The 19,163-nt window shown below is 38.1% G+C and overlaps 1 protein-coding gene across 1 annotated transcript in view; it reads left to right on the forward strand.

Annotated features, from left to right (window-relative positions):
• Nucleotides 1–17,247, forward strand: part of GPR180 (G protein-coupled receptor 180) — a 23,146-nt gene extending 5,899 nt beyond the window's left edge. Inside the window, exons 4-9 of the mRNA XM_061996030.1 lie at nucleotides 2,755–2,935; nucleotides 3,138–3,187; nucleotides 6,904–7,061; nucleotides 13,465–13,656; nucleotides 14,019–14,096; nucleotides 15,738–17,247. Of these exons, the coding sequence (XP_061852014.1) occupies nucleotides 2,755–2,935; nucleotides 3,138–3,187; nucleotides 6,904–7,061; nucleotides 13,465–13,656; nucleotides 14,019–14,096; nucleotides 15,738–15,896 (818 nt within the window). The 3' untranslated portion in view covers nucleotides 15,897–17,247. The remainder of the gene's footprint in view (nucleotides 1–2,754; nucleotides 2,936–3,137; nucleotides 3,188–6,903; nucleotides 7,062–13,464; nucleotides 13,657–14,018; nucleotides 14,097–15,737) is intronic.
• The last annotated feature ends 1,916 nt before the right edge of the window (nucleotides 17,248–19,163 follow it).

The raw sequence follows: 19,163 nt of genomic DNA on the forward strand, positions 1-19,163 counted from the left end.
AGAATCTCAAAGAAAGTAGCACTGTTAGTCAACGCTTATAAATTGACATGTCTCTCACTTTTTAACTGTGCTTCTTGGAACACTGGCACAGGCTGCCCAGAGGGCTTGTGGAGTCTCCTTCCTTGGAGGTCTTCAAGACCCGCCTGGACATGTTCCTATGCAACCTGATCTAGGTGGACCTGCTTCTGCAGTGGGGGTTTGAACTAGATGATGTCTTAAAGGTCCCTTCCAACCCCTACCATTCTATTATTATTAATCTACAAATTTAGCTGTCAGGTTTTATTTGGTGAATTTTGTATCCAGAGTGAATTTTAGGTTAATTTACTTATTCTCAAAAAGCACTAGTAGCACTCTTTAGCTAAATCAAGGAGCAAAGCAGCTATAAGATGTCATATTGCCCTTCAAAGTGGTGTACACGTGTCCTAGAGATACATCTCTGCTCTATTAATTTTGTAGGAAGACTTTGAGCACTTGGAAGCAGAACTCTGAACAGCTTGCATGCTAAGTAAGAAGATGTGTAAATGTGTTGGTTGCGCACATTTATATCTAACAAGTGGGAAATGGTGAACTGTACATGATATCTCTTCCTCAGTTGCAGAGGAATACCTCTGTTTATTCAGAATTAAAATATGCATTGTTGCCATGAATCCTGAAGTTACATGCCTGTGTCTGCTTTCAGAGAACTGAGGAGGAATTTTTTCTCTCCAGGTTTTTTGTTGGTGATGTTTGGTTGGGTTTTTAAATACATCTTTGGGGAATAATGCTTGTTGTTTTTCTTTAAGAGATGTGCAACGTAGAATATGAAGGTATCAGGGAGAAGATCTACATTAATTTCTTGGTTCTTTCATTCAGGTGACTAAAAGCTACATAGTTAGAGATGGTTCTAGTGAGGTCATCCTTCATTTTAGTTACAGGAGAGCTCAAAATTAAATAGACTATAAGGAAAGTATAGGAAAGAACTTGAGACTTTAACCTTGTGATTAAGATGTTTGCCTCGAGAGAGGAGAAGGCCTGGCTTCTGATCCCTGGTGACTAATCTTTTGTTATTTTATATAGTAGAGCTTTTTACATAAGGCATGGTACCAATGGAATCTAGAATTTCTAAGGGCATCTGACCAGATAGACAACATTTTCTAGGTCTTTGAACCTCTGTATTTCAAATTAAAGTACACATTTTCTCTGTCAACTCTTAAGTTATTTGAAAGTCTGGAAACTTTAAAAAGGTTGAAAATTACCCTTCTGGGGTTTTTTACAGTTGTATTTCAGCGCAACTTTCTCTTAAGTCCTTTTTGGTCTCAGGCCAGTGATTCACTGATTCTATGATTTTATGATTCACAATCTGTCATTGGTTGGAAGGAGCTTTCAATCCTAAATGTTTAGTGTTTATTAAAAGATAGTTTATTTTACTAAAGAATTTTCCATGTGTACCCACTCATCATGGTGAGAAATAACTTACCTATGGAATCCTTGCCAACTTCAGTTGGTGTCTTTTGAAGCAGAAAGAGTGGAAAAAAAGAAGAGAATTAAGAGATTTTATTTTAAAGTGCATATTTTGTCCTTAAGAAGTCATGCTTTTTTGTATAGATATACAGGCATACAAGAGAAGCAGAATGATACTGAAATTTTTGCTTTATGAGTCTTTATTAGTTCATCCTCTTTTTCTCCCAGCTCACTGTATGTATGTCCAAAATTATTCATTTTAGCCATAGAAGTTACAATACTAGCAACTGTACAGATCTCGTCCAATTGTAATGTTTTTCAACTTAGATACTGAAATGTGTTCAATTGCTCTGTTTCTAACATCTGAGTAGAGCTGCTTGGAAGTTTTTTTAGAGTTACTTTGTCCTGGAGGAAAATTATTGTTCAGAATCTGATTCTGCAGACACCACTTGATTTCAAGTGATGTTGGAGAAGGGAGACCTGAACTTTCTGTGAGAAAAGTTTGTTGACCCATTTTTGCTTATAGCTCATTGACTTCAAACCTTTGGGAGCTCATATGACAGGTTCCAAAGCTTCCAGATGACAGACAAGCGTTCCACGGTCCAGGTCTTCAGGGAGGCTTTTAGAGGACTACTGCCAGTCTGAAAACTAGAGAACTTCAGTTTTAGAAAAAACTTTGGGTATTTTTTCAGATTGGTAAAAAAAAAAATACACCCCATGAACTTACTGTTATTGTTCTCTGTGCTATTTCTTCTTTCCATTTTTCTTTATCTGAAAGTTTTCTGTCTTGGACAACTGTGCTTCTTGGACATGCTGCTTTATGTGGAGGACGAGTGACACCCAGTGGCTAAATAGATTCAACAGAGGTCTGTTCTGGGTTTCTCTCCTCTCAAGACCGTGCTTTTAAAAAGTGAAGGGAAACAAAAAAAGAGCTGAAAATTAGTCTTTTAATAAAAATGCTTCTGACTGACCAAATGGGCTACAATCATTTTCTGTTTATCAAGAAATTGTATGGCCCTTTATGCTATTTCAGTAATTGCTACAAAGCTATTTGTAATTGAATAGAACTCCTCCTACACTCAGAAAAGAGTGAATAAAAATACTTTGGTAGATCAAATAACAATCAGCTCTCTGAAAAGAAAAATCACTTTCTTGGATAAAACAGGCTAAGATTTACTCATTTTATCTGTACTACTACTTCTGAGTGACAGTTACTAAGTGTTTTTCAGTGATTATATTTTTTTAAAAATAATTATTTACTGCTTGTAGCAACATTTTTTATACAGACTAAGCTGTATTTCTTTTTTTTCACAGGATTACATGAATTCTTTTTCCTGCTTGTCCTAGCATACTTCGTAACTGCTTGCATATATGCACAGTCCCTATGGCAAACAATAAAGAAGCGTGGACCTATGCATACTGTATTGAAAGTGTTGACAGTTGCATTACTGTTGCAAGCTGGTTCAGCTTTTGCCAACTACTTGCATTTCTCAAGGTATCTTTGCTTATTTTTGCTTTCAGTCTTAAGATTTGAAGAATGTTGTGTTGTGAAGATCAGTCCATGATCTTTCCTGTGGTGGTTGTGCCAAAACATAGGACCGACTTTTTAGAAGTACGTCATTGATTAAATGTACTTTTAACAGAGAACGCACATTTAAGACTCGATTAAAACTATCATCTTTTTATTCTTTTATCAGTTATTCTAAAGATGGAATAGGAGCACCTTTTATGGGAAGTCTGGCAGAATGTGAGTATGCTTGTCTAGTGTTTCTTACATATTCCTCCTACACGTTGATCTGTTTAATGCATTAGCAAATGCTGCTGTTAGACTGTATTATGATCTTGGACCATATTACTGGATTTTTAGTATAAAATACTAGAAGTTGCTTGTCTGAAAAACAAAATTTATTCTGGATGTTTACAATGACTGTATTAAAAGTTCTACAACTGTGATAATGTTTAGTACTTTTTAAAGGACTTTTCTTGTCTGAAGATTCCATCCTACAAACACTTAAACATATCACAGAATCACAGAATGGTAGGTGTTGGAAGGGACCTCTAGAGGTCATATACTCCAAACCCCCTGCTAAAGCAGGTCTGCCTAGATCAAGTCACACAGGAACATGCCCAGGTGGGTTTTGAAAACGTCCAGAAGAGATTGCCCAAGCTCCCTGGGCAGCCTGAGCCAAGGCTCCCTCACCCTCACAGTAACATAGTTTTAATAGTTTTGAGACATGCCTGTCACATGAGTAAATGTTTCAGTACATTGAAAGGTTTTGCTGAGTTTGCATGATGTAGAGAAGCTTTTTAGGAAACGTAATCATATTTTATGGAGCATGTAATTTCACTAAAAAATTTAACATTGATTATAATGAAAAACTTAAGTTTTACAGCACAAGTGATGTGATTAGAGTAATGCAAAAGTACTTATGTAAATAACTGATGTTAACAAAGCAATTTTTTCCGCTCGGTATAAATATTCTGTGCTCTTACTGGAACTGAATCGCTATAATATGCCATCCCAAAATGCACTGATTTACTTCTCCTGGATTCTGCAGGGTTAAACATTGTTGTTGGATTGCTTTTTTTCTGTAGCTTGCATTTGGAACATTGTGGGATTCTTGCTAAGGAAACACACTGCCTTTTCATTGGCTTGAAGCACCCCAAGAAAGTAGTACTGCAGGAGTGAGATAGTGCTGGAGAGTAACAGCCTCCACAGAAAAATATTTCCCTTCCTAGAGTTCATTTAGGAGCTTGCAGTTGGAATTAACGGCCTCTTGATGGCACTTGGCACCACAGTAATTGCCTCTTTCTTGTTTTAACTATTTCAGTTAGCAGCTCCTTGCAGCCTCTCCAGCAACTGTATGAGTAAACTTTCCCTCTCATCTCCTCAAACAAATTAAGTAGAGAATGTGGAGGGTAGCCATAACTCCTCCCCAGTAAGAAACCCAGTGTTGTTAACTGCCCAGCCAGAACTTCAGAGAGAGTAACTGTGTGTTAGATTTTTTTGTGTATATGTTTTAGTGAAGAGTTGTATTTGTATTTGTTTAAAGCAAAGTTTATTAAGAATAATATAGGATTTTTTTAATCAATAGCAAATTCAGTTTTCCTTCTCTACTGTTTTTAAACTACTGTTTTTAAAGGTTCATTGTTCCCAAAACAGTGGAAGAGCAGAAGTCATAGAAATGTAGAAAGCTTCAGTGTCAATAGCAATTCGGAAAATTGGCTGAAAGCACATAGTATAGTTTGAAAATGGAAGGTGCTACCATTTTTCCTATATCAAAACAGAAATCAGAGTTAAAAATAAATTATAACATTTGCACTGACTGCTCTGGGGGAAGAATTTCTTTCTAGAAGCCTGTTCAGATAGTATCCTAAACAATTACTTTTTCCCTACCATCGAGTCTTTACCACATTTAAAGACTTGGCCCTCAGTCTAATTTGTCACCTAAATTAATCACATAAATGACAAATAATGCTGTCACCCAAAAGCCTCACAAACAATTTCAGTTAACTTTTGGTAAGATCCTAATGTGAAAAATCAAAGAATATTATTCTGTTGGCCTGTTGTACAGCCAGAAACGATGAATTGTGATGAAATCAGACAAATGGGGTATCATGTGATTTTACACTGACCCTGGATATCGTGGGTTTATTGTAATTTTAGAAAATTCTCTCAACCATGTCACTTTCTGACAAAGTGGATGCGATGGTACTGAAATTTTTATCTTATACTATTTTGTTTCGGAATCCATTTGAATTGTTGCCACAGTGAAGCAGAGCAGTATCTATATCTGAGATGTGACTGAGAGATGATGTCTGATTGTAACTTATGGGACAAGTTATCTTAAGGAGGGACAGAAAATAAAATGCTTTCTAGAAAGAACATCCTGATTTTTTCAGTCATTTCTCTAGCTTGGATTTGTGACACTGGTTTGGCATGTCTTGGGTTCACATAACTAGTTTTTTTAGCAAGTACTATGTCTCCATAGCTAGCATTGCAAAATAATTCCCTGGTAGTTTCACACAAAATCAGTGGCAGTCTATTTATTAAAGACTGAACAAGTTTGTATTTACTAAAGTCTCTTGACATTTCTTAAACAGCAAAGGTGTCTGAATAAATTAAGAAGCATTTAAGCATATAAACTGTGAGAATAGTAAATATATCCCAGGAATAATATGTTGAAGTCTCTTTTATATCCATATTTTGTTAGTACTGCTGACTGTTAGGAAAATACTGTAGCCATTTCTTGGTTTGACACACTTCCTGTGCATATTAATATTGGTACAGTGGCAACATTTTCTGTGCTAATATTTTTAGTAAAGGTGAAAGTATGTTTATCTTTTAGAATACAGTCCAGTGGTATAAAAATAGAAATTTGCTTTTGTGGCATAGAAATATTTCTTCTTGCACCTGATAGTGTAAGTGAAAGTTACAAATAAGGAACAAATTTAATTGCACCTAAACTATGAATCAAGTGAAAAAAAATATTATTTGGTGTAGTGTCCAATCTCTAGTTACTGAACAAAATTTGAAATTTACATCATATAAGAAGCAGTTTTTCTTCTACATCTCTGCTACACTGGTATAATTAGACAATTTACTCTCAAGTCCAAACACCAACTGAAAAATCATATACTAAGGTTCAGTCAAAAAACTTAGCAAGTCTAAATGTAACAATCACCCAGAAAGAAACCTTCAGTTCTTGCTACTGTCAGTAGTACTTCAGCGAGGCTAACAAGTAAAGGCTTTAATATATTATAGCTTGAAGTTTTCTTTATTCAGATAGAGCTTCAAACACAGGTTGGAGACGCTGATTCAGAATGGAACTTTATGGAGTATGTGTTAATTGTTCCCAAACAGAGGAAAAAAATGGACATAGCAAAATGAGGCAATGCTAGTTTGCATTTAATAAAACAAAATGCAGACAAAGTTGTTGCTCCAAATGAAGTTTGTGTTAGGGCTATTCATTATATTTTCCCCTTTAAGTATCTGAGGGTGGAATTTGTCCTAAATGTTTGTGCTTTCTGTTGCAAGCTACTGCATCCTTAAGACAAAGCGCAGTTAATTTAAAGTACAATGCAACTATCTGAATTTTGAACAAAAGTTTTTCAGAACAAAGAAAGGAGTTCATTTCATCATGTTTCGTATTTGCAGTGTGATTAACATACATATGATTTTATTTCTTTAGCATTTGTAAGACTATGCAGATGGATTCCTGAGCCCAGACTTCTTTGACACGGGACTGGGATTTGGAAGTATGTGGGGCTGTTCCTGTGTTGCTGCAGAACTGCAGCATAACTAGAGGAAAGCTGATAGGATCTGTTTGGTCACTGAAAACTACTCAAAATATCCACAACCTCAGCTAGTCAAACTATCATCAATAGATAACAGAGGCATAAATGTCCATCCATCTTCAGAAAAACATTTTGTTGTGACTCTTTTTCTTTTGTTTTCAACAGTGTGTGACATAGTCTCGCAGATACAAATGCTGTATTTATTGTTGAGTCTGTGTATGGGTTGGACAATAGGCAGAATGAAGAAATCTCATGGCAGGCCTCTTCAGTGGGATTCCACTCCAACATCTACGGGCATTGCTGTAGTAGTTGTCATTACACAGGTTTGTATTTTATATTCATTCTTATACTGAAATATACAGCTGCTATGAAGTATGACAGAACCATGAACAAACTAATTTCAGTGTTTTATGAGAGAGGGAGTATCAAGACTGGAAAAAAAACCCCACAGCATGATATGCACCCAGTATGTCTAATAAGTAACAACACCTTCTCTTTAACAATTTAAGGTGTAGCTGCACAGTATATTTTTGTTCAACAGTAAAACTACTTAAGAAGTTCCCACAGATTTCCAAACTCTTGGTTGTGCCAATTGTTTGTAGCATTATCCTGTAAAACAGATCAGTGGAATGATACAGAGTTGAAAGGGAAAAAAGATTTCAGCACAGTCATTTTACTGATGTGATTTATAATGTGGTCTTAAAAATAGCTGTCATCAGTATCAGTACAGCTGAGGGGATGTCACATATGTTGGGGGGTGACAACAAGCAGCATGATATGAAATATGAGAAAAGCTGATGTGAGAAATTCTTTCCTTCACCAAAAAAATGAAATCCTCTGTGTCCTCCTCTTAGAACTACTCCAATAGGATGTCTAATGGCCTTTTCAATCAATATAAGGGAACTCTTGAAAGCTTCATGTGCAGAATTGCTCTTGCAAATATACAAATGATCTGACACATAATTTCATTCAAATATTTTCCATTAGTATAAATTAGAAAGTCAAGTAAACCAGTAACTTAAAAGTAAATTGTAATGAAGATCATCCGACCTTGGTGGTGCCTTTTGTAAACAAATTTTTTTAAATCACGGCATAAAGACAAGAATCTGAAAGCTATTGAGAAACAGAAGAGCAGGGAGAAACTGGAGATGGTAATGAGGAAGAGATTATACTGAAGATTTTGTGCCATTTCTGTAGTATCTGTAATTAGTGCTGCTTCCAAACTAAATAAGTGGTCTGCTAAAACATTAAGAGTAGCTGGGAGCTGACATTTCTTGCTAATTAAGACTATAAACCAAAGGCTATTAAGGTCAATGGCACTGTGGAAATTTAAAAATAGGTTAATTCCACCTTACTTTGACACCCATCTAAGCATCAGAAATGTTATATGCTGGTAAGTAAAGAAGACTTCTAAAGTATTTCATTTTATTTATTCCTCTTGACTTGCACGTACCTATGGGTGTGTTAGGACTTGAGACTGGAAAATTTTTGTTCTTGTTTCTTTTATACTATACATAGAAAGGACACTCATCATCTTGATCTTTTTTTGGTTCTTGTAGTAAAAATTTGGGCAGGTATGAGACATACATGCTGCTTCCCTCAGTACTGATCAATTATATGTTTGTGTTGGCTCTTTCAGCACCACTGGAGCACTGGCACAAAGTTGCACAAAGGCACAGCATTGCCACGTCTCTCGTCCTGGTACCCTTGGGAATGTCAGGTTCATCAGGAGTCTTTTAGGAACAGAATACTAATACTGGAGTATGTCATTGCCTGGTTGGTTCTGCACCTCCTATCTTAGTGTCTGCTGTCTCCAGCTAAAGTTCCCTGACACCAAGAGTATCCTTACCCCCTCTGTAGGGGTTTTTCATCTCATGGTTCAGTACACATACACAAAATATACCTTCTGCCAGATATCTTCTCTTCAATACAGACTGTGGCTTTTGAGCTTAGGGGAGCAGGATGCAGACCCCATTGCCTCTGTTAAAGGGGTGAACTTTATTCTCTGGATTAGTCTGTTACTCACTGGTCTCTCTAGATTGACATGGGTGTTGGATCTGCCATAACAGGGCATTCAGTGAGCACTTTTAATGATTAAAAACTTAGGATAACATCCATTCTGTTCTACTCTTTCCCAGATACTCTTATGGGAGAACCAGCTTTCTCCCATGCCAGAGGCTGGACAGACTTAGGTGGACAATCAGAAGTATTCTTTGGACTTGCTGTGGAGGGTGCTGGAAACCACGTGCATGTAGCTAGCTAACTCTGTTGAAAGAGATTGAACCACGTTAGTTTTATTGACAGTCTATGCTACCTGTCCTCATCTCATCCCTCTGGGAAGTCAAGCAAGTGGACAGCCTGGGAAAACATGTTATTCATCAAGTTAACAGCACTTTTGACTGGCAAACTGTCAGACTCTGTTTGCCTGCCACTAGTTCACATTACCAGCAAATTTTGAGGATTTTTTCTCCTCTTTGTAATAACACTACGAATTCTTTCACTTTGTTCTTTTAGAAACACCAGCAATTTCCTGGGCTGTGTTTACAGGTTACCAGCACTGTAGGGTGGACACAGTCTCCTAGTCAGCAAATTTCTTGTGATCTTTGTGACTGCAGAGAAGCAGCATCTCAAAGGACAGACAAGTCTGCCATTCAACATCTCTCTTTGTCTTAACTTGTTCTTTATTTTAGCCCCAGAACAAAAGATTCCCAGGCCATTCTGTATTCATTAAGGATTCCACTCGCTGCTGAGATGTAAACCTGCTTCAAATTTTTGTTGATGGCAGGCCTTTCCCGTCACTGAACTGAGCAGACTGAGCTTTCAGGACTGATTGGAGCGGGGGCAATGATTCTTGAAAGACAGCTGATCACTTTGAACACGAGGAAAACAACATAGACTCTTAGTGCATTAGACATCAATGCTTCGCAAGGTGTTTTAGGTACACCCCAAAGGTGTGCTCAGAGCTCTACCTCTGATCTTAGCTCTAAACCATTTTTTACGGTTCTGACGTTGCTTAACATCAGATGCCCAAGTATTAGATGTGGTTAGAAGCAGCTACTTAATCCACTTTGCCTTGCTGCTATTTTTCATTCCTTTTTGCTTCCCCCTTCCCCTTGCCTCTCAAAGATGATCTGTACCACGAGAACCTGCCATTACTGGAGATTGATATGTTATCTTGGCTTGCCGTGAAGTCAGTTGACATAGTGAAGGGGAAGAGGGATTCTACCACAATTGTTTCCTCATGACAAAAAGAGTGTCCATTTCTTCATTGTGTGGATGTGGAGGTTCACCATGTATATCAGGAACAGCAGGATGATGTCCATGGCAACTGTTCTTCTGGCATTTGAAGAGGAAGCCCAGTAGTGGCCAGTGGTTGGCATCCACTGTGACCAAGATAGGTCAGAAGTATTTGCAGGTGAAGTCAGGCATTTTTAACAGTGTCTTATGTAAACAGGAGATGGTCGTTCTCCTTTACTTTATGAAGAGAAGAAGAAGTTATGACTAATGTTGGATATAACAACCACGAGTCAGTTTTTCAGCTACCTAGCTCATCCAGCAGAGTTATTCTTCTGGAAAATAATTAGAATTTCCCCCCTGATTTCTTCTCAGAGCTCAAACATAGTTGTTCTCACTGTCAGCAAAAAAATGTCCCTGAAAGCCACTTCAGCAGGTTGATGTCTGCGTGTTATTTTCAGTTTGTTACTGATGCTGCAGCTAAGTGAGCTGATACATGCCTTTCCATGGTTAAGGTAAGGGGCTTTGGAGCTTATTGAGCTTAATTTCTCAGCATAACCAGCCAAAGAGATTTTTTGACTTCAAGATCATACTTGACTATGAAAGCTGTTCCTTCACTGAGAACAGATCGCCTTATCCACTGTAACCTTGAAGCACTCCATAGCACAGATTTCTGTTTTATAGAATCTTGCTTTTCTCTGGTAAGTGAGAACAGTTCTAGCTCATAGTAAGAGCAATGACACACATTCACCTTCTGCAAGGTTCTAGTATTTTTGCACTGATGGTTCCATCTGTCCCTCTAATGCCTCTGCCTTCTGCATATATTGGAATAATCTAATGAAACTGAAGGAAGCTGGACTTCTGTGATCTTACAGTGCTGTCACTGCTCTCAGTCTTTGATGAGCTGTTTCCTGTGTTGTTTATGCTCTTTAAATGGCTAGTCCAGAGCATACCCTATTGTCAGACACTGTTTTCCCATGAGGATTTGGGCTTTGTTCTCATGATTCCTTTACTCCAGCTCTTTGTCATCTTCTCATGAAAGTGACTTCGTTGTTGTTATTATTGATGCTGGCTAAGAAAAATTCAAACCCTTATGAGTTCTGTTCATTAAGGTTAAGCTGTGCCTAGGATCTACTTGAAGTTTATTCTTAAAGCATTACCACAGTTCCATCTCCATCAGCCCGTATTTCTTTCTCCCAGATGCATGCTTTAGCCAGGAAGATTCTATACATAGGAGGTGGTTGGTTGTTGGGTTTTGGGTTTTTTTTTTGTTTTCTCAGGAAGTGTATGTCCAGTCTTAAGGCAGTTAAATACTTCATCTGTTCTCAACTGTAAAATCAAAAAGGAAAATGCTCTGTACAAGACTGCAGTGATTCTGTGTAGAACTCTTGTTTTTTGCCAGGACTACCTGGACTGAAATGATTTCTGTGATAAGAATTCACCAAGTTCATGCCAAAACTAGTGCTGTAACACAACTTTGTCAAACATTGGAGCACTGGAACAGGCTTCCCAGATGGGTTGTTGAGTCTCCTTCTCTGGAGACATTCAAAACCCATCTGGACAACTTCCTGTGTGACCTACTCTAGATGGTCTTGCTCTGGCAGGGGGGTTGGACTAGATGATCTCTAGAGGTCCCTTCTAACCCTTAAGATTCTGTGTGATTCTGTGATTGTGCCGTATCTCAGGGTTTCAGGAATCATTTAAATCTTTTTTCAGCCTTAATTATTGACAGAATGCTCAGTCAAGTAATTTCACCATTTGAAGATGTTTGCTTAGAGTTACTCAGAGTGTTGTGGGAACACTTGAAGCCTGTTGGTCAGATTTTTTACTAGTAAGTAGTGATGTGCAAGACATGCATGCTTCACGTCTGTTCCTCTCCCACTCTTCCATTTTCCATCCAGATAGTGACTGAAATGACATCAGTCAGGTTTGTGTGTCATGGCCTAAGTAAGGGAGGGGAAAAGCACAGCAGTACTCTGAGGATACTCTTAGCTACAAATCATCCATTCTTGGATGAGACTGAAGGACATCCACCTTTGGAAGGCACAAGGGAATTATACTTTTTAAATTTAAAAAGATAAAGTTAAATCAGTAACCTTTTTGTCTTTATGTAGTTAATGCAGCAAGAGAGCCTTTGAATGTGTTCAGAAAGGAATCTGACTAATTCAGATTTCTAAATTGAGGCATACAATGTCTGCTTCTGAAGGCCTTCAGAGCTACCTCACTCATATAAATCAAATTTGCCTACCTTTCTTCAGAAAGCCTGCTTCATTAGGCATCTGAAAGCTAAGTGCAAGTTAGATGTGTGCACTAGGTGAACTGGATTCCAGTATATATTCAAGTCTTCAAATGCCATTCAGCTGCTACACGATGCTGGGAGAGTCTAAACTTTATGGGTATTCTAATTTATAACTTTAACATTCCCAAAGCCTTAAAAAGGTATTCTTCAGCAAGGCTCATTTTTTATGCATCAAGTGGGAACCTGTCTTCTACTCAAGTAAGATTCAGAAACTAGGCACTTCTTAGTCTGCTTTTTTTTCTCCCTTAGAGAAACTATCTATTCTTTCTCACAGAGCTCCTACAAAATCCAATTCTGCAGCAAAAAAGATTCAGTGCTGAGACTTAAGGAGGATTACTGTCCTTTCGTGTGCTGTTCTGTCGACTAGAGCATTTGTCCAGGTGCTGGAACAGCAGTTGGAGCCCGTGCCACTCCCTTTCCTTCCCAAGACCCCAGGAGGTTTCCGAGGCAGTTGCTTGCAGTCAGGCTCGCTCCCAGTTTCTGACCTAGCTGATGTTGAATTCTTTTCTCCACGATGGCACAGCTTCAATAGAAGGGGTGGAGAGTGGCCCACCCAAGAACAGCCTATAGCCTGGCAGTTGCAGCACTCTCCAAGGAGGTGGGAGATGTGAGTTGGATATCCTTTAGGCAAAGAGGGGAATTGTGGGAGATCCGAGTTCAACCTGGGTGAATGCTTGAGCCTTGAGGCTATTGTATAAAAGGGGCAGCAGCACCACCCTCTTACTTCCCCATCTTTGAAAAGAAAAGTGAATCCTGTTAGGATTTTGAAAGAAAAGGCGTAGTAGCCCGCCTTTGAAACAAGCTTTACAGGTTGTGGATCCCAAGTGGAAGGAGACACCTCCCTGTAGCTCTGTGGAATCCTTTCAGTGGGCTTCCTGCTGGGTAGGCCGACTCTTTAACTCAACGATTATTTTGGTTCTTAGGTGCCACATTCTTTCAGTCCAAGTGAGAGGAAGCTTGGAACTTGTCATATTTTCTAAAAGTTACACAACACACAAAGTGAGACTCCGTTCCTGCCAGTTGCACTTGGAGTAATAGGTAGTGCCAAAACCAGTTCAGGCTAAGGTTTTTTTAAGTAGCATGGTGGTCTCCAATGAGCAGAGCATGACCAGTTGTGAAGATAATCTATGATGGAAAGAATCATAGTGTAACCTTCCTCACTCTAAATGTACTTTGCTGCTGTTCTTTTCCAGAGCTTTCTATTAATTTGGGAGCAGTTTGAAGATACAAATCACCACAGCTACCATTCACACCATGGCTTAGCAAGTGGACTGCTTATCTGCCTCAGAGTTTGCCTGGCTTTGTCACTGGCTGCTGGTCTTTACCAGATCATCACAGTGGAGAGGAGCACACTGAAAAGAGAGTTCTATATCACCTTTGCCAAAGTATGGCATACAACAGGAAAACTGATCCCTTCTGCTGTAAATATAATTGTGGCATGCAATGTTGACTTAAGCACTAAACCCTTTTCCTCCATAAGAAAGTTAATGCTTAGGAGTCTGATTTGATTAAATTGCACCCTGTCATCACACTCTCAGTAGTCATTTTAATTTGACAAGGAATATAGAGCTTTTTTAAACAGAAATCCCACCTTTCATTGTGTGGTTTTCGTTCTGTTGATTGAAAATTAAACAATGGGTTCATAAAATAGACAGAAATGTAAATGCAATTTCTCTAACTGTCATCTCTTTCTTCTTCTAAGCTGGCATGTAGTCATTTTATAACTTAAACTCATCTTCTCTCTCAGGCCTGCATTCTCTGGTTTTTGTGCCACCCATGTCTTGCAACCATTGCTATAATATTCAGAGAATATCAAAGAGAAAAGGTATGTACTGGCAAGATAAAAGAGGTGGAATTTGAATAGTAGTTGTTCTTCATGTTCAGTGTTTGTTAGCAAACTCATGCTCTTAGGCTGTTAATCTTATGACCCCAAAGCAACTTGAAAAGTCTTAGTCACACGGCTCTCATTGATGCTAATGTGAGTCATATTTTACAAAGGCATATGGGGTTTGAATCATCTAAGGGTAATCATTTCTAGGTTAAGGGAGGGAGAGGGGGAGATTGTTAAGTCAAAGGAAAATGAGCAGGGGGTGTTTTGTTTTATTGTTTGCTTGTTTGTTTTTTAATTAAAAACACCTTGAGGATTCTTTTAACAAAGCTGGTAGAAAGATAAATCAGTGGATTTTTGTTGTTGTTGCTTGCTTTTTAGTCTTTATGCTTTAAAAGCTTCATGTGGCTAAATAGGTCAGGGAACCTGTAGCTGAACTGTATCCTTTAGCTTTAGAAATCTGTCAATAGGTAGTTTGGCTTGTAAGTGCTAAACAGTTAAAAACAAAAGTGGACTCACTGGGTTTCTCGGTTGTTTAAACATATTGGGAACTAGAGAACTACTGTGTGGGGCCTGCCATGTTCAGATAAGCGCTAAGTTACTGTTCTCAGGTGGTTGACTACCTCATTCCAGGGTAGAGTTTATGGTTATAACCATCTGTGCATCTGTGTGCAAATATTTTTGGAAATTGAGCTTTTATTTGCATAGAGGATATGTAAGGGAAAGAAAAAAAAGTGTTCCACTGAAAATATAATAAATGAAAAATACATTTAAAAAGAAAAGAAAGAGGAAGAAAGACTCCTCTAGAGCTACTAATTAAGAGACTTTTTTTGGTTGCTTGATGAAAACATGATCATGGCAGAAGGACAAGCTCTAGAGGCAGGATGAGTAAAAGAAAATTTGACAGTGTTTTGAGATTTGTGGCTTACTGAAGGAAGAGTACAGTTGCTCTTGCTCTTGCATTTGAGCAAGTTTAACCATTGTGTGCAGCTGCAGTTCCTACGTTAATGATCATTTAGCTATGTTTCCTTCTTCAAATGCACTTTAATGCAATGAAGAAACGCATGGTCAATAACTACCATCTTTATTTAAGAAAACCGTGCATTTTCAAAGACTCTCTATACATAAACTTAGATGTTTTCTTTCTCAGAAACAGCAGTTAACTTTATGCACTTGATAAATACTGCCTTGTAAGTCTCTTACCGATGAAGAGACTCACACTGAAAAGAGCTCTAAGCTCACAGCTCCATGATTGTGCTAGTGCAAAGTGTTTCCAGGCTTTTTTTTCCCCCACTCTGTTTGTTGTAAGAATAGAATATCTAAACATCACCTCTGCTTGTGAAACTGCATGGGTGGTGAATTGCAAGTCTGAAATTCCCCAGAACAGAGACTGCCAGAAGGGTTATGTGACTTGCCCAGGGCTATCTACTGATTTAAAAACATGCCAGGTGTGAGAGCCTGAATCCTGGACTTGAGATTCATGTTCAAATCTTTTGTAACTGCAGCAGTATTAAAAGGTTTAAAGTTAAACCTCAAGCACTGACACAGAATGCTGACAGGAATTTATTGTGGGTTGTTTGGTGGGGTGAGTTTTTTTTCACTTTCTCTTTTCTCTCTTTTTTTTTTTTTGGTCTCTAGATTGTTACCATAGGTGTTATCCTCTGTCAGTGCATCTCCATGGTTATCCTCTACAGACTTTTTCTATCTCATAGTCTATATTGGGAAGTATCTTCACTGTCATCAGTGACGTTGCCACTAACAGTATCCTCTGGACATAAAAATCGACATCACTTCTGAGATGTTTAGGAAGAATACATTATGTAATAAATGTGCAATAATTGACCTAAATATACAGGTATTTTTGTCACAGATGTGTGATGACACATTTGGTCTCACTGAAAAACTGAGTGATAATATCAGAGCACTTCACAGACCTTTAGTCTGATAAGGTCCCCAGATTAATCTGTTGAAAGTATTATGGAGTGGAAAAATCCCTAATTTGAATAATTTTATAACTATTGTTTATGTGTAGCATGTGGTGCTGAGCTGTATCACAGAAAAGTAAAATGCTTTATTTTCTCTCCCATTCACAGGCACAAAAAAAAGGTCTTACTTTATATCAATGCTAAGTGTGAAGGTCTTATAAAACGCAGTTCTTAAAACATCTGCAAGCTCAAACAAGTCTGAATGGGCCAGTTGTGCAATTGGTGTGATGCGTAATGTAGAGTACAAGTTCTTCTATTTTTGTGCTTTAGAGAAAATGTATTTTATGTATAAAACAAGAGGAAACAAATGAGGCAGTGTCCTCCAGAACACACGTAAAATGGTCACAACTGACTGCAAAAAAACTTTCCTTTGTTATTGGTGTAAAAGAAAAGCCTTTTTGCAACTAATGTTCGTACTGGTTAAAATTGTAATGGGAATGAAAATAGAGCCTATATCTGCCTTTTTTTTTTTTAAATAAATGTAACTAAAAATTTTATCCAGTAATAAAGGTCTAAACAGTATTTCAGGCTTAGAAGACATAGCAACATAAAGGTAATTAAAACAGCAGCCTTGCATCTTTTAAAGGGAGGGAAAAAAAGGCAAAGAAAACGGAATGGCTGATGTGGTACTAGAATTTTAATCCTGATATAATTCATTTCTGTTACATTGAGGATTCAATCATAATTAAGCCATATACACAGATTAAATTAACAGAAGCATTTCAAATAAATGTTGGTTTCAGTCATCAACTACCCATGAATTCCTGCCCAAGGATACTTAATCAGGATTAAATTTTCTATGAATAATTGAAAAACAAAATACTCACTGGATTTGTTATAATCCATGTTGGCACTGGGTTCTAAGTAGTTGCCATCTTCCATCCATTGTAATAAAGCCATACTACTTTGTGATGCCCTAGCATTCAGAAAGCCTGTGTAAATATATATTTTATTGAAGTGCCTATTTATTGAGTATGATTAAATCATGCTGGCTTTTTTTTTCCCCTTCATAACAAGAACACACCTATTGCCATTGTGACTGAAATGTTTCTTTTCGGGTTTAGTTTAGTATGTGTCAAATTCTAGGCTTCTTTCTGTAGGTGTGTGTTTCTTCATAACATGGATTTTTTTTTTCTAGTAAATAAATGTTTGTTTCTTCTTAACAGTGTGTATTCAATTGTGTCTCTCTGAAAATGTGAAGACACCAGGGCTCTAGCTTTTAAACAGCCCTAACTTTTCTGTTCTTGTTTGCCTCAGTTGCAGGCATAGTTGAAACCTAAGTCTATTCCATTTTAGTTTAGAGGCAAAACTACACATTTTCCTTTGACTAAGGCAAAATGGCAACATGACAAAGCTGCTCATTAAATCATCTCCTTTCTTATTGTTTGTAATTCAGATCAAGAATGGCAGGTTGAGGCTGGAAAAGATGAGATATTATGATTTCACACAATCTTCAGAATGATTAAAAGATTAATTATTGCATTCCTCTGATAACCACACAAAAATATTATTGGTTAAAACTTCAGTCTTTATTTCTCTCCTTATCTCTGTACTTTTCATCTTCTCAAGAAAAAAGCATCCTGTTTTTGATAAGTCTCCAATAATGCAGTAGAAGAGCTCTATCTGTTCTCATGTATAAGACATGAAATTCCCACATAAAATAGAATTCTCTGATAGACACAAGAACTACAGTTTATGATCCGTCACGATAAAAGTTGTAATCTATGCAGAAGAACCTATATGTGACTTTCAAAAGAGACACTTTATTGGTTTTATTCTCCAAGAAGTATTTTCTTATTTCCTGTAGTCCCTCTGACTTCAGTAGGTGAGTATTAAGGTAAATCGTATCTTAATTTCACCTTATGAATTGTTGTAGGGTGTATTTATAAAATGAATTCACGGTTAATCTTGAATATAAAGGTGAAGCTTAAGATGTTGCCTCTTAATCTTTTCCAGATTGCCCTGTGAGACAACAGGTACCATTATCCTCTTAGTTTGGCATTGAATCCAGCAATTTGAAAACAAAATGTTAATTTTTGCTATTTATGTAACTGTAGCAGTTAAGTACTGATTGCTTTCTCATGGTAAGCAGTGCAAAGGGCATGCTTTTCTGCCCAGGTCTACCAGCAGTCACCAACTTGATGGTATGAAATCACTCATGGGGGCTGTGGTTGTAGGTCATTATGACTGCAGTGGTATCCAAGGTGCCCGTTAATTCGGTACAGGGTATCTTTGGAGGGAGTTGTCAAGTATGACTAATTTACAATGCTTCATACTTAGCTCTACTCTACCTTAAAGCTTGCTGCCTCTGGGTCATGCCCCAAGAATGACTTGAGTGTGTGAAAGCCTGTCCCTTTTTCCTAACTTACATCTTCTGTGAGACCAGCTGATAAGACCTTGGTATTTTTTTCATGGTTATCCATGCAGTTGCCCATTTTATCAATTCTGTTTCATAACCCCATTTCGAAAGACTAGCTTCCAGCCTTCTCCTAGTTGTCTTCAATTGGCACATCCTGACTGGGAATATTTTCTGTGGCTTTCACAGACACCTGAGGAGCTCAAGATACACCCTCCATCAGCTCTGAGTTAGACAACAGCAGTGGACAAAACCACTTTAGGACAAGAGGAAACGGGCTCAAGTTGTGCCAGGGGAGGCTTGGATTGGGCATTAGAACTTTTTCACAGAGAGGGTTATTAATCACTGGAACAGTTTGCCCAGGGAGATGACGGAGTCACCATCCCTAGAGATATTCAAAAGACACATAGATGAGGTGCTGAGGGACATGGCTTAGTGATGGGCCTGGCAGTGTTAGGTTAGTGTTTGGACTCGATGAAAGGCCTTTTCCAACCGAAATGATGGCATGATTCACTGTGTGAGTCCACCTGCAGCCACAGTCTGTGAGTGGCCACATACCTGGCAGCACTAGGGGAGCTCCCTGTCACCTGCCACCCCAAAGGGGCTGAAGCGTGTTTCCTCGAAGCAACCCTGTCCCCAGTGAGCCTCACAAATGGCACAGTTTAGTTGAAGTCAACTGACAACATCTCACTTGAGAGTTTCTGTGTGTAACATGGTTCTATT

Source organism: Colius striatus, chromosome 1 (genome assembly GCF_028858725.1).
Source record: "Colius striatus isolate bColStr4 chromosome 1, bColStr4.1.hap1, whole genome shotgun sequence".
In the NCBI taxonomy this organism is placed as follows: Eukaryota; Metazoa; Chordata; class Aves; order Coliiformes; family Coliidae; genus Colius; species Colius striatus.